A 15,745-nucleotide genomic window follows, 5' to 3' on the forward strand; every position below is an offset into this window, starting at 1 on the left:
TTATAATCCTTGAGGGAAAATTAAAAAAAAAAATGGTAGTCTTTAAAACCTAAGCTTTGACAAAATATTCATTGCTTCATTGGCATGGACAACACACAATCATTCAAAACTTCATTTAACCGCATAAAAACAATGCAATCAACATAATATAACATTTTGCATAGTACCACAACAATCACTCATTTAATTTTGAATTTACCAACAACCTATAAAACTGACTGTTCTCCAAAATCGTTATACCTAAGTAAAAAAAAGGTATGCCAAATTATCACTACCTCATTTCAGTTACATTTCAATGATAAGATTACAAAATTGTATATTAATGTTAATACAGAGTGTAATTTTACGAATGAATATCCTAATTTAAGATTTTTTTTAAATTTTAAAATATTCTAGTTGAGTGTACAAAGTTTAATATAGTTTTTAATTACATTATTATTAAAAAATAGCGTAAACTTACACTTGGGGTTTACGTGTCTTTCCTTACAATAATTGTACTTGGATTTATTATTTGTGAATTTTGGTGGGAATAGAATTGATGGCAATTTCTATTGAATGTAAAATTAAAACTATAGAACTTGGCACAACTATTTTGGTGGTGATCGTCCATTAAGTACAGCGGGCGTATTTTTCCATGATTTCGCCTTAGGTTTCACTGTTGTCACTTTTTTTCTCACCACCCTCTTCACTATAACTTCTTCATCTGACAATAAATTCCTCTTTGGTCTTATCCTTTTTTCTTCAATTGTGAACGAATCATCAAATATATCCCCACTCGAATTGGGCGATTTGCTGACTTTAGCACCTCTTTCTGGTTTTTTCTCTCCAATAATTTCACAAATAGGACTGTCAAAAGATACCTGTCTTGGATTTAGTTTTGATTTTTCAGCAGAAGTTTGCGTTGCAATGTTTGTGTGGTTCTTTTTAGCTGGCGGTGTTGCTTTCGGCGCCAATTTTGTCTTTTTAACTTTTACTAACACAGACGGTTCTACAGATTTCCTTTTCTTCACTCTGGATTTTTTTACTTTCTCAATACTTTCATCAGGTTCCTCATTTTCACTATTTTCTTCAGTGACAACAGCTTTTGCGGGGGTCTTTTTACGTCGCTTTATTGGTTTCAAATCACCATTTTGTTTTGTCGTGTTCTTTTTTAGTACTTTTTTCGGTGTTTCCTCATCAGTATCTTCTACATCATCTTTGCTGCTATTGTCTACTTTAGTAACTTTCCGTTTTTTGTTCTGCGTGAACTCAATTTTACTGTTCTTATTTACTCCCTCCGATTTGAGGTAACTTTCAAACAATTGTCTACATTTAGCATAATCTACACTGTCTTTTGGTTTCAACGAGTTTATGTACTCAAAGTATTTGATTAGAGCATCTGAAAATAAGAAATTTAAAACGTTTTAGGAAATCACAATACCAAATGTTCCCTAGTCAAAAACTATTTAAAAAATTTCATTTCCATTTAAATTTCAGAAAAAGTAATACGTATAATGGTCTGATTATGTATTGTAAATTACCCACTTACATTTTATTCTTTACCTTCCCTCATATCGCTTCAGCCTGTAATATCCCACCACTGGAGAAGGATCAGAGCTTAATCCACTACGCTGCTCTAATGCGGGTTGGCGGATATATTCCCTACTATGAGTAACGATCGTTATCAGGTGTACATGATAACAACCGGGACCGGCGGATTACGAGCTCTCCGAGACACGGTGGGGAAACTCACAAGGACCGCACAAACACCCAGACACGGCAAACACCTGTATGGCCAATACAAATGTTTGTCATGTGCGGGGATCGAACCCGCAACCGGCAGCGCAACAGGTACAGTCCATGGCTGTAACCGTTGCGCCAACACGGCGCCTATCGTCCCTCATAATTATCATCTCCCCCCTTAAATTAAATCTCACAATAGGTATCTAAGATTTATATTATTTAACAAAAATATGTTATTAAGTCGAACAATTTGAAACAGCTTACCAGGTACATTAGGGAATTGTTTTGTTATTTCATTCCGAACATTCTTCATGAAGGCTTCTTTCATATTTTGCACAGTTTTGGGCTGTTTCAAATGTTTTTCCCACGGCAGTTCTCCGACTAGCCACTGCAACATGTTGTAACCCAGTATCTCTAGATCTCCACGCATGGTTGCCACTGGAAATGTTACAGGCATCTAAACTTTAATATCTTATAACTCGATAATTATATAATATACTGTCATAATATTACACAGATGGATTGGGTATATCTCATCATCTCATTGACCCTAGTCCATCTATTGCAGACGATTTAGACAGTGTCAGACAGACACTGTGTCACCTAGGTCACTCTTCAGGAAAACGCAGAGTTGTCTAAGCTCTGCGCCACCCTCTCGACCTCACTGGCTAGGCCCACAGCAACGACGAGTCGATACGTGCGGAGCCAGTTCGGCTGCAGGAGTCTTTCGCATTTTAGAGCTATGCCACGAATGCTTGACGGAGACCCCATTCCCCATTTTGGGTTTCAAATGAAGTTTTCCTTCTCCAGGGCCCTGATGATTTTGGGCCAGGTTTATCCTTCGGTCACCTTTTACGACCCCCACAGGAAGAAAGGGGGTGGTGCTATTCTACTCGGCCGACACCACAAGGTATATACAGGTATAATATATTTTAATATTACTAAAATCGGAGACATCAACATTTTTTAGCTGTCCACTTTGCGTGGAATGCCTCATATCTAAGTTCCAGTTTACTTAGTTTTGAAATTTTTAACCACAAATTAATAAATAACATGTATATATACAGGTACATACAAAAAATATAGTAAAAACCTTTAGTGAGTTTTTATCAGATAAGGATCGACCCATATATATACAATTTTTATCTTGCCAAATATTAAATACTTTACAAAACACTTTTAAAATGTTTCCATTCAAGCTCCAGATTCCTAGCATTGAGAGTAGTAAATATAAGTTATACATATTTACCATGCTATGTTATTAACATTAAAAATTATTCATACAAACAATAAAAAAATCAAAAATATTTTTTTACCCATAAAAGTTATAACTATTTTATAATAATATATCCCTCCTTCTAAATCTTTACATTGATGATGATGATGATGATGATGATGATGATGATGTGTATGATGATGTGTATGATATGTGTATGGTAATGCAAGCAGTTGTAGCAGTTGTAACAGTAGGTAACACATCACATGTCTTACCTCCCAGATGTGCATCCCGGCTTGTATATTCAATTGTTCCATTATGTGCACATTTAGGATCCGGTTTGAATTCTTTCTCATTAACCCTCGTGGCTAAACCAAAATCAACCAAATATGCTTGGTTCTCTGTACCTTTCTTCATACCCATTAGAATGTTTGCTCCTTTGATATCGGCATGAACGTAGCCTTTACTGTGTATGTATTCTAGCACGTCTAACTAAAATAATGAATATATAAATAAAAAAAAAAGTAATTTCAGAGGCAGATCGCTCTTGTGTAATAGTGCATGTGCCATTTTGGTGGCGCATAAAACACGATTGTGGGCTCGATTCCCGCTTGGAGTGGATATTTGTGTTTATACAAATATTTATTTCCGGTCTAGTTGTTAGTCCTTGTGGGTCGGGTTTCCCCACCGTGCCTTGGAGAGCACGTTAAGCTGTCGATCCTGGTTGTTATCATATACACCTCATTGCATTATTTATAGTAGGGTATCCATCATAGTGGAGCAGCGTGCTGGATTAAGCTCCAATCCCTCTCCTATATGGAGAAAGAGGCCTATGCAAAGCAGTGGGGTATTATAGGCTGAGGGGTATTACAGGCTGAAGTGTAAATTTATCACACTAAAATTGTTTTAGAAGATCAGAAAGCAAACAAATCAATTTGTATTTTAGCTATTACCATATAAGCAGTTACATATAATACAAACCATTTGTAATCCTATTTGGAAGACAGCAGTAGAAGGAAAGCTCCTCCCAGCCTCTTTGAAGAGACTCCATACATCTTTTCCATATCTTTCTAAAACTAAATATCTGTATTTTTCCCCTTTGAACTCATGGGACCCATTACCATAATACGATGGCATTCCTAATGAAGCCAACTTCCTTGTTTTCATGAATTTAGCAACTGAAATTAAGTTTTTTTTTATTAAAATCAGAATTTTTGCTTTCATAAAATTAAATTAATGAATATGTGTTATATGGAAAAACGTTTCGAATTGAGATATCATGCATCTAAATTAGGCTTAAGGTTGAAACAAGCACTACCACATATTGTGGTATTGTTTTTACCGATGTTTTCACAAGCAGAATACATGTTGTTTGAAAAATAAAAAGCTACAATTAACGAATTTACTCACTATCGTCTTTGCTAGCATTTCTAATGTAAAAATGTTTCTCAACGAAGAGAGGACCGTTTTCGTGTGGTTCCTGTTGAATAAAGGTATTATTTAAGATATTTCCTACTAGAAAAATATACGAAAATTATTATTATTGCATTACTTACTATTTTTACAACATAAGGATAGCTTGAGGTTTTCTTGGGTGAACTGGTGTGTTCACAAGCAGAGTATATCTCACCGAAACCGCCAACGCCTATCGAAGGTCCTATACGCCACTTCTTCTTGGCTATCGTATCATTTATCACCTCACCAACTGGGATAGGTGCTGGCATTTTATATCCATTTGCCTTTTTCTTCGGCTGGGCCACTTTTTTCGCTCTTCCAGTCATTTTGAATATAACTATTATTCAATTTACATTCATATATCACTAAAGTAATAAATTAACACGAGTATAATACGTCGTTATTGTAATTAATATATATTAATCTATGAAATAGTATTTTATTTATTTTAAAAGTAATAATTAACGTAGTCCGCCTTCTAAAACTGTTGATCAAAGCTGTTGATCTAGGGCTTAGATAATATAATACATATCAAAGGATTCTAGGGATGGGACAAGAAGCTTATACAAATATTTTAACTATGAACGTTATTTTGCAATATTTATTGTTAACAATTAATTAACCTTAATAATCATAAATAATAATAATAATTGTAGTTGTATAGTATGGGTATAAAAAAACAAATAGTCTCAAGGAATAATTTTTAATTGAAACAAATAAATCAAAGAGCAACACGGAGGGGAGTAGCCATGTACAGGCGTTCCCCTCTGTCAAGGTATAAGGCCAAATGGCCATATGCAAACAATAAAACTAGTTGCAGCCGCACTGACCACTAGACAAAATCTAGTTGCGCAATTGAATCAACGTCCTTCAAAAAATGCCAAATTGTTCTGTTTTTTGCTGCAAAAAAAGATCTGCCACGTCAAATTTACTAAAACATGGCGTTACCTTTCATACGTAAGTATTTTTTAATCACATTATTACTTGTATACTTCTTTGAAACCTTTTTTAAACTTAAAAATTACAAATATTATCGTTCGTGTTGACTCGATTTGTTTACAAACACAGGCCGCTCGCCCGCATACAATATGCGGATCGGTCGAGCGACTGATCGGAGTCTATTTCCGAGAAGTCACAGTCGCCGAGCGATAGTGTTGTTACCGGTTTGTTTGTAGATGGTTATCGATAAAAACGGCAAAGGCAAAAGAGGAGACAGACATTTTTGTGATTTATTTAAAATATTATATTGCTAGCTTTTTTTAATAAACATAGTTATATAATAAAATTGCATTAAATTAAATATAATACACGTATTATGAGTATTAATACATTTTACTAGAATTACTTAATGTGAACTTCCACCATATAAAAATGTTTTATATAAAAATTTGGCAGGTATTCTAAAAATCCCAATTTAAGGGATACATGGAAAAAAATGGTAATAACAGATTAACCTGGACGCCCACAAAAAATAGTGTAATTTGTTCAGATCATATCAATACCACTAACTTTCAAGTGTTGGCGAACAATAGAAGGATTATTCGAGGGCACCAAACCAACACTAACGCCACACTGTTTTTGTCCCATAAGTTTTTTTTGTCTCATGTACAAGGTAATCAAAAATTAACAATGTCCATCATTTCAGAGTCATCAACAAATCATTCAATCTAGCAGATGACAAGCTATCATCTTATGATACCATTAGTGCTACGCTCCCTATTCCAGATTCGTTGACATCACCGTGTACATCATCAACTCCTCAAAATGTATATTAACTTTAAATCGTTTATTGTAGACTGGCATTGTTTGGCACAACAACGTCGCACCAAACGTATTGTGACATAATTATAATAGTTAGACATATGCTGTCGCGACACTTGTTAACCGACTTCCAAAAAGGGAGGAGGTTCTCAATTCGACTGTATTTTTTATGTATGTTACTTCAGAACTTTTGACTGGGTGGACCGATTTTGATGATTTTTAATTTAAGGGGATCCCAGACAAATTCGGCCGTTTTCATGTGCTATAAAGTATACGTTAAAGTTACGTTAAAAATATCAAATAAATATATGTTGTAACTCGGATTCAGTTTATTAATGTGACTGTAAGATAATTGTATAAAACTCTCTAAATAAAGAGAAATAATTGTTTACCTGGACCTCCTTTCGCGTACAAAAATCGTATAGGCTTTCTAATTTTACTACTTACAATAGTGAATATTTTTTTTTATTAATTAAGAATCCTGTACTTAATATTTCTACAGAAGGGTTTTTTATTAAGTGCAGTATTTTATTAGAAAATCGTAAAAATATAATTTCTGGTTATTTGCCGGGCGACAGGCGGCCCGCGGCAGACGGCCAGAGGCCTTTGTACGGGGAACTTGTGTCGCTCGTCATCGCACGCTGCTCTTGCTTACGCGCAAATATATTTACTTTTTTTAATCCAAGATAGGCATGAAAATGTAACAGGCAGACAGACTTACTGTTGAATTTTGCAATTGTATTTACTTCAAATAAAAAAATAATTTAAATTATTAATTTTGAGCTGTGTAAATGTAAAGCTGCTTAGTTTGTGGTCTAAGATCCGAACGTAAAGTCGATCTTCACCGAGCCGATAATAGAATAAAATATAAATTTAGTATATCTATACAAATAAAATTGGAGCTGCTGTTTTTAATATTAAAATAACCGCTTTTTACTAAATTCATATGAATGTATACACGATACATACACAAAAATAGCATTTAGACAATTTTTGTCTGTCTGTATGTCTGTTTGTTCCGCCTAATCTCTGAAACGGCTAGACCGATTCTGACGGGACTTTCACTGGCAGATAGCTGATAGAGTAAGGAGTAACTTAGGCTACTTTTATTTTAGAAATTTATTTATTTTATAACGGCGAATTGAACAACAAGTAACAACTAGTAATTAATATAATGTTATAGCCTAAATGATCGACACGACAAGAAGAAAATTAAATAATAATTATGGATGATCAAAACTTGTACGCAAGCTCTTGGTATAGGAAACGGATCAATCGCATGTCCTAGAAGTGCAAGCTAGAGCCGGTAGATGGCCGAGTTTAATAACCTTTGCGTAATACTGATCAGATGAAGTGCGGGTGGGTGGGGTGTGGCAAAGTCTAAATGCGCAAGGTCATTGAGAAGGGGGAGCCTCTTAATAGAAAGCTGATGTTTATCATGTGGTCGCGTTCAAATTTCATCGAGATCTGATAACAACTTTTTGAGTAACCTTTGATAACGCGTATATATTACGTATATTGTATTACTTGTCGATGTAATTGAAGTCAGTTTTTTTTTCTTTTGCGAGCAAATACAATTATTGTAGATAATGATGTGTTCTACAAAGTCTTACTACATTATATATTTCTAATATCATTAGTTTTTGCAGCGCACACAATGTAAGGAATTTTTTAGGTTATCTTTTTATCCCGTAAGGATCCCTAATATTTTTGAAAATATAGTATAACCTATGTCGCTCAAGGATAGTGTAGCTTCTCAATGGTGAAATAATTTTTTTAATCGGTCCAGTAGTTTCGAAGCCTATTCAATGCTAACAAACAAACAATCAAATCTTACTCTTTATAATCGTTTATTTTACATGAAGATGTTTGATTTGTAGTATATAATAAATTAAGTCTATTTTTATAATAACACCTTACCTATGTATCACCTTAAAAACCTTATTTCCCTAATCGAGTACTTGAATTTATCGATAATGCATATCGACAGTTGGTACAACCACGGCTGTAAGCAACTTGTCAGTGTAGTTGCGGCGTGTCATTATACTGTAATGACACAGAATGTATCTATGTGTTTGTGAAAAATCTAAGTGTGATTTTAATTTAGTATGTGTGAGTTTCGTAGTGACAGACGATTATTTTTGTGTGGGAATTAGATAAAGTATGCATGTGTGTAATTTCCCCCCGCAAAAAATGACAGAAAGTTTTGTATCGGTAGCGGACGCAATGGCTACTCCCCTCCGTGTTGCTCTATGAAATAAATAAAACAACATCGATTTCAAAATCAATATTGATCCACACCCGTGATCCACACTAATGTTTAAAGAAACAGTACATGAGTACAGGCAAGAAAAAGCTGTAGCATACCAGTGATGACCTTGACTAACTTGGTTTTGACCATCAAGGAAAAAGTGTTTGCATTGCCTAATATTAAACATCCGAATTATAATTTATATTTTCTTAGGGATAAATTTGGATTCGAAATTTCATTTGAAGTAACATTTGTCATCTCAGCTCCGCAGCATTCGCAGTTAGGAAAGTTCGACAATCGACCAACTTTACTACTGCGCGCTACTATACTACTGCGACTACTGCGCGCTTAATATATTTTAGCTATTTTGATAGTGTTATGCCTTACAGTCTGTTACTTTGGGGTAATAATATATGATCTACATTTACAACCCTGAAACACAGCGCTGAATCCGTAATTTTACGTGGGCTATTGATGCGCTAATATAAACTATATAATAGAAAAAAAAAATAGTTTGTGTCAACATGTCTAGACTATAAATTTAAGCTTGAATGTGTTAATTAACTGCTTATTTTGAATAAGGGACAATCGGTAGAAAATTACTAAATTAAAAATGTATATTCTTTATCTCGATAATATTTTGTGGCGTCACTAATATAGTTACTACATTACGATTACTGGATAGCATTCGAAATGAAAACTGTTTGACGAGATATTATTCGATCGGTATTATACCTATATGAAAATTATTTATTTAATATACTACGAAGAAGAACAGAATATTGAATTAATACTAATGTACCAAATAAGTCCCTGCTGATGGTACCGTTTTATACTTTTATATACCTACTTTTATATTACCTACGGCCCAATGGTACGGTTCTTCCTTTTGGTCTAGAACAGATTCGTACGATGATTCGTTGGCGAGAGCGAGTATATTATAATATCGATAACAATTATTCAGAATTCTCAACACTGTTTGAAATTATACCATAAGCTGTTTAGCACTGGGGGCCGATTATTGTAACTAAATCTGGCCGGGAGGGCTAAACGCACTAATCTCAAGAGCTTCTGGGTGGAATTAGAATTATTAGTAAAAATTTATTTTTGTTTTGCATTGTCCGTTCAGCGAGGAAGGCTATATGCTACATAACATTACGCAACGACCTAAGCATTATTAAGAAATGTTACGAAAACGGGAAATAATATTCTTTTCAGTGAGCTTCCGTTGCGTGAGTTGCGTAACCGGTTAAGCTACCCAAAAACTACTTATGATGGAATTTATCGCCATTATAAGTCCAAAAATGAGTAGTTTTATAGACATTATGTAAATCTTTATCAAAATAAATAGGTTCGTTATTCATTTCTGAACTGAGGTAGGGCACAGCAGGAATTTCCTGCTCAAAATATATAGCAGCCCGAATAGGGTAGTACCTCGACCTTAAAGAAGACCACAGCTAATAAATAATACTGTATTCAAGCAGTATTGTGTTCCTGTTGGTGAGTAAGGTGACCAGAGCTCCTTGGGGATTGGGGATTGGGCCGGCAACGCACTTGCGATGCTTATGGTGTTGCAAGCGTATGTACATATATTTTAAAAAAAATCTTTTTTAAACAAAATTATGCCTGTTTCATTTCATTTCGACGAATGTCTTAGAAGATATCATAGTTGCATTGGCCAGATATCATTTCTTACAAATGAAAAATACTTCATAAATAAGATAATTTTGTGAACATAAACTTAGTCTTTTATAGCATTTCATGTAGACGGAAAATTTAGGAGTACACAGTAATTATTTAAAAATATTTTAGTGCGCTTTTTCCTCAAATTAACGCGGGTTAATCCACATGGCATAACTGATTTATAATAATTATTGTAATAAAAAGCTATAAATTAAACAAATGTGTTTTAATAAAATTTCTTCACATAATTAACATTTCATTATATTTTTATATTTAATTACAGTTTTCACTAGCCTTAAATATAATGATTATTAGTAACGAATGTGTATTAAATTATAAAAAAACTACATTAGTAAGCAAATTTTTTCATTCAATAAATTATATTAAATTTTATTACCATTAAATAGTTTTATCTAATACTTATAAACTAAGTGTATAATAAATATCTTATTATTGACATGCTTATACTTGTGTTATTTCAATAGAATTGGTAGGTACTTACGTTACAAAATTATATTTAAAACTTTAGGTTTTATAAGGTTCTTTTTTTAAATTTATATTTAGTAGACATAAGTATTAAGGTGGCTTGAGAAATTTTACTTATAAGAAGGTCAGAAAAAGATCTAGTCTTCTTATCTTATTATAGTATTCTTAGATTTTTGCAAAAAATCCCTATTAATATAATAATATTTTATTTCGTTAAATATTACTAAATAAGTACCTCAAATCTTCCATGGTGGGGTTTGTCTAATTTAGTTTCACGTACATAAATTATTTTTATAAAAATTAACTAAAAAGTTATAAATATACAGTCAAGATCGCCAACACGTATACAAAACCAACCAACCTGCCAAGATTGGTAACCAACTAACCGTTGCGTCAATTTATACGACCAACTTTGAAAATTCTAATTGGTCATCCAACTTAATACACTTCATCTGGGTCATCGTAAGACATGGTGTACCAATCCCTTGCCACGTCCTCATATATAAGTCTCTTGACGTCTTCATCGTATTGGGGGTGCAGTATCCTTGGGGAGCGAGCTCGGAATTCGAGAGGAACATCGTAGCACTTGCAGACGCAGCAGGCAGGGAACTTGAACCAATCGGCAAAGATGCCGCGACATTCATTTCGCGGATCATAGGCCAACAAGCGGTGCAGGCGGAACTGCTGTTCACATCTGTCAAATAACAAGAAATGGATTAAGTATAGCTAATTTTTGTAGCTTCTTTATAAAAGAGGTTTTTGAAATGGGACGTTATCAGACTGTTTTTAGTTTTATTGCTTTGAAAGTTACAGCGTCACATCACAACTTTTGTAATAATTATTTTGCCAATTACGATAATATGACGTTATATGTAGTACCTGCACAATGCAGGATGGAACTTAATCCACCACGCTACTCCACTGCAGGTTGGCGGATATATTCTCTACTATGAGTAACGATCGGTATCAGGTTTATATAATATCAACCAGGAACGACAGCTTAACGTGTTCGTGTTCCCGGGGTGGGGGGGGGGGGGATCCACAAGGACAGACCTCCAAATCGGATAGAAATATTTGTACAAATACAAATATCCATCCAGCGGGAATCGAATCCGCAAACCATCGGTACTTAGACGCGTACGTGGCACACTCACCAATAACCCCAGAGCGGTTGTTATATGAAGTTATAATAATATTACTAGCTAAGCTAATATCTGTGCGAATAATTCGCATTAAATAAGTAAAAAAAATTAACCGACCGTCAATCATGTTGACGTTGTTTCAAATAAACCCGTCATATATATAATTTTAATTACAAAAACCAATTATAATATACCAAAACCAAAGCAATAATAATTTTTTAGTTGTTGACTCCGATAGAGCAAGCAATTATATATAAAATGATACGTAATTTATGTGGAGTAATTGGGAGGTTTTTTTTTAAAAAAGGAGATCTTTTTCTAAAAAGGGAGGCAAATATCTTAAACCTTAGCGTATCAATATATATGATTTAAATAGATTTTTGTTAAAAAAAAAGCATATAATAGCTTCATTCAGATAGGCTCAAAAAGTAGTTGTGATGGGCTTGTGTTAAGCCAGTGGTACTGCATCCCACACATCTTGTTATTTTAAAATCTCGAACAAAGTAAACATGTGTGTTGAATAACATTTTCGCTATCAACAATTTTTTTAAAGGTAATAATTTGACAAAGACATTGTTTAACTAACACAGCCAGATAAAGCCAGTACTGCGGTCACCAACCCGCCTGCCCAGCGTGGTGACTATGGGCAACACACACGAGTTCACCTTATTTTTGGCGTAAACTTGTGGAGGCCTATGTCCAGCAGTGGACTGTGTAAGTTGTAATGATTGTTTAACTCCGACACATACACGAGCGATGTCGCAGATATCCGCCTGTATTAGCGTTTGTCAAATAAGTTGTCACTGTTATGCAAATATATGCAAAAAGTCATGACAAATGGTAGAATTTTAATATTATAAATATTAATTAAATAAATTTTTGTTTCATATATAGGTAATAATAATTTATCAACACATATTTAAACAGCTTAATCTTTTGCGTGATATAATGCACTAATGTCAAATGATGTATGCGACAGAAAATTCTTAATTGAGTTAAATTATAGTCTAAAATATCATGTTATGTCTCGTACGGGTAAGACAGCAACTATAGCATAATAAAATAAAACTATATCTGTTGTCCGAGTTGAAAGAAAGAGAGGGGGAGGGGAACAAAATGGGGGGGAGGAAAAGGTATGTGTCACCTGCATCCTTCCCTGCAGTACATTTGCTTGTGTTTGTGTACGCAGGTCTCCAGGTGTATGTATTGCTCGAAGGGGTACATATTGAGGAGTGCCAGCATCTCTCCACGCGTATTGTTCGCCCAGAAAGGTGCCGCCATCTCTTCTTTGGTTTCGCACGCGTTTCTGTAACGGAAAAAGAACAGTTTTAGTTTTATGAAATGTGCGCTCTATCGCATAATTATATGGAGCAGATATTTACAGCTATATTTATTTACTTTTTTGTGATATTAAAAACAATCTAGTCATTACATACGGGTAGCGGGTAGTCTGCAAACGCAACTGTCAAATAGTTACTATCCGAAACATTAAAGTGAAAGTTATACAAAAAACACCAAAACAATAAAATGTATAATAAGATAATAAATTAAGAACTAAGAATGGAAACAACGTGTTTATTAATAATACTTTTAGAGTGTTAAAAATTAAATTTATGATATCGACGTTGTTAATGTAAGCATAGCATATTCGTTGGTCCGGGTGAAAGTAAGGTGTCGCAAATATGAAAACCTGCTGTTATAAAAACGTCTTAGACCATGACTCCATCAAGGAAATTATCATGTTAACTAAAAGCGGATCTCTGTATAATTTTGATATGTTTATGATCGAACGTGTCAAGTATACAAATACGTTATGGGGTTTATAATAAAGGTGAAAGTATTGTATGTTTATAAATAAGAAACTTTTATATTTGACTACAATTTTTTTTTTTTAATAAGAACTAAGAACTTTATTCATTAGTTACAATACAGTAGTTAGTTCATATAGCAGTCTTTAGAAATGATAATGTTAGACCTAGCTCTTTCACCAAATCATTCAATTCGACCTTTCGCAGTCCACTGTTGGACATAGGCCTCCACAAGATCGCACCAAAAATAGTGTGAACTCGTATGTGTTGCCCATAGTCACCACACTGGGCAGGCGGGTTGGTGACCGCAGGGCTGGCTTTGTCGCACCGAAGACTCTGATACTTGTCTTCGGCCTGTGTATTTCAAAGCCTGCAGTTGGATGGTTATCCCGCCGTCGGTCGGCTTTTTAAGTTCCAAGGTGGTAGTGGAACTGTGTTATATTTTTAATTATTTCTTTTATGCAAATAATAATTATAAATATACTTACGCTCCTCGTAGCTTGATAACAGAAGGACGCATTGTGTCTTGATGTTGCGCGGGTTTGGAATGAAATTCTTCCTTTTTATCATTATCTTTAATATCTATTCGGTCAACTTTTTCAAGCTCTGAGAATAATAATGTTGGCGGTAGCGTAGAAGTATCAGCGGAATTCTTCCAAGCATCTTTGCCCGCTTCTGTTGTCAAATCGTCGTATTGATCATCATTAGATTCTGTTGTGTTGACTGTAAATTCTGTTGTTGTTGCCGCGGTATTTCGTTCTGTATTGTTTTTGTTTTCAGATGTATATAATTCAGTTTTAGATGTACCAGAAAAATTTGTATATATACTGTTCGTCTCAATACTCTGTTTAATTACAGCGTCTAAGGTAATTACGTCTGGATCTAAATTGTTTATTTCAATGTTTGCTATACTTTCAAGTTTAGTTTTGTACGATATGCCCTTATCATCTTTCGTTGTTTCATTGTTGTCTGTGTTGTTTTCTTTACTTTTGCTAGTGCTGTTAAAATTATCCAAAGGCTTAACTTTTAAGGTATCGTTTTCAACTTTCTTTTGTTTATCATTTGCTTGTATCGGTCTAAAATGTGGTTTGTCTTTCATGGCACGGCCGTGATTTTTCTTTGTATAAAACATTTTTGTTTTAATGAGATCCTCAGCGAAATCATTGCCTTTATCGTCATCGACAATGAAGTTTTCTAATTCTGCTTTAAGCACTGCAATATGTAGTTCTTCTCCATACATTCTCCTCATAAGACCCTGAAGCAGTAAAATTAAACATTAAAACATTTCATATAATGCCATTAAAACTATGTAACACCTGGTCACGAAGCACGACACAACTTTATTGGAACGTTAAAATCTAACAAAAGTACTAAGAGGTGCATTTGTAGTATATCAGAACTACATTGGCATTTGCACATACTAGACCGATTTTGATAATTAAGTCATCGTTTGGAATACAGCTTATAAAAATAACTATAAAGGCATATTTAATTGCAAGGAATGTCTACTGTGATAATTAATTTACCTGGTTTTCGCGGATAAATCTTCGTATCGCATGCCAAGGGTAGCTATCGCCCGGTGTGGTGCAGAAGTTCTGTTTGCTCAGGTCGCAGGGAACGTCGGGCGCGGTTCTAGCGCGCTTGGAGCGGTAGGGCCGCGCACAGGCGGACGCGTAGTCGTAGCCATGAGCTGCTGTCCATGTCACCTACTTGCGAACAAGAGACGAAGCCATTATAATTATCTTTTTATTGTGCTTAACTGTAAATACTTATTAAGAGAACAAATAATAAATCTTAAACGTTCAAAATTAAGTAAAATTGACTTTAGATGCTTAAAAGATATTGGTGTACTTAATACTTTGAAAATATTTGTCTGTTAAACCTTACCCAGAAAAACGAAAACTCTGTCCGTAAAATAAACGTCATATTATTTTTGTGTTTTATTTAGGTTAAGTAAACTTCAAAAAGTAAAGTTTTACAACAAAGGTATGTTGTACAAGTTACAAATTGTAAACAAACAAATAAAAGCCAAAATTCAAAGTTCGAAACTATTCAATTGCTGTCAAATAATTTCGGGATCACCAATTAGATGTATACATTATAATCTTTCCTTTATTTATCAATAAAAACGTCTCGAAGTAATTTTGCAATTACATCAATCAGACAAAATAATTAAAAAATGACACAGTGAGCGTCTTGATAAATGAACCGTAATGTAAAT

General features: G+C 34.2%; 2 protein-coding genes across 2 annotated transcripts; both read right to left on the reverse strand.

The window, feature by feature from the left end:
• Positions 1-396: 396 nt before the first annotated feature.
• On the reverse strand, positions 397-4,899 carry LOC123660224 (serine/threonine-protein kinase VRK1). Its single transcript, XM_045595324.1, has 6 exons — positions 4,495-4,899; positions 4,349-4,418; positions 3,920-4,116; positions 3,214-3,430; positions 1,987-2,160; positions 397-1,378 (listed from the first exon to the last, which is right to left on the reverse strand). Exons 1-6 carry the CDS (start codon positions 4,717-4,719, stop codon positions 588-590), a joined length of 1,674 nt encoding a protein of 557 aa, XP_045451280.1. The 5' UTR covers positions 4,720-4,899; the 3' UTR covers positions 397-587.
• Positions 4,900-11,012: 6,113 nt separating this feature from the next.
• Positions 11,013-15,225, reverse strand: LOC123660228. The gene is made up of 4 exons (XM_045595327.1): positions 15,051-15,225; positions 14,013-14,779; positions 12,861-13,022; positions 11,013-11,268 (listed from the first exon to the last, which is right to left on the reverse strand). The coding sequence occupies exons 2-4, from the start codon at positions 14,771-14,773 to the stop codon at positions 11,013-11,015; spliced, it is 1,179 nt and encodes a 392-aa protein (XP_045451283.1). The 5' UTR covers positions 14,774-14,779; positions 15,051-15,225.
• Between the last annotated feature and the right edge of the window lie 520 nt (positions 15,226-15,745).

Source organism: Melitaea cinxia, chromosome 15, assembly GCF_905220565.1.
Source record: "Melitaea cinxia chromosome 15, ilMelCinx1.1, whole genome shotgun sequence".
Lineage (NCBI taxonomy): Eukaryota > Metazoa > Arthropoda > Insecta > Lepidoptera > Nymphalidae > Melitaea > Melitaea cinxia.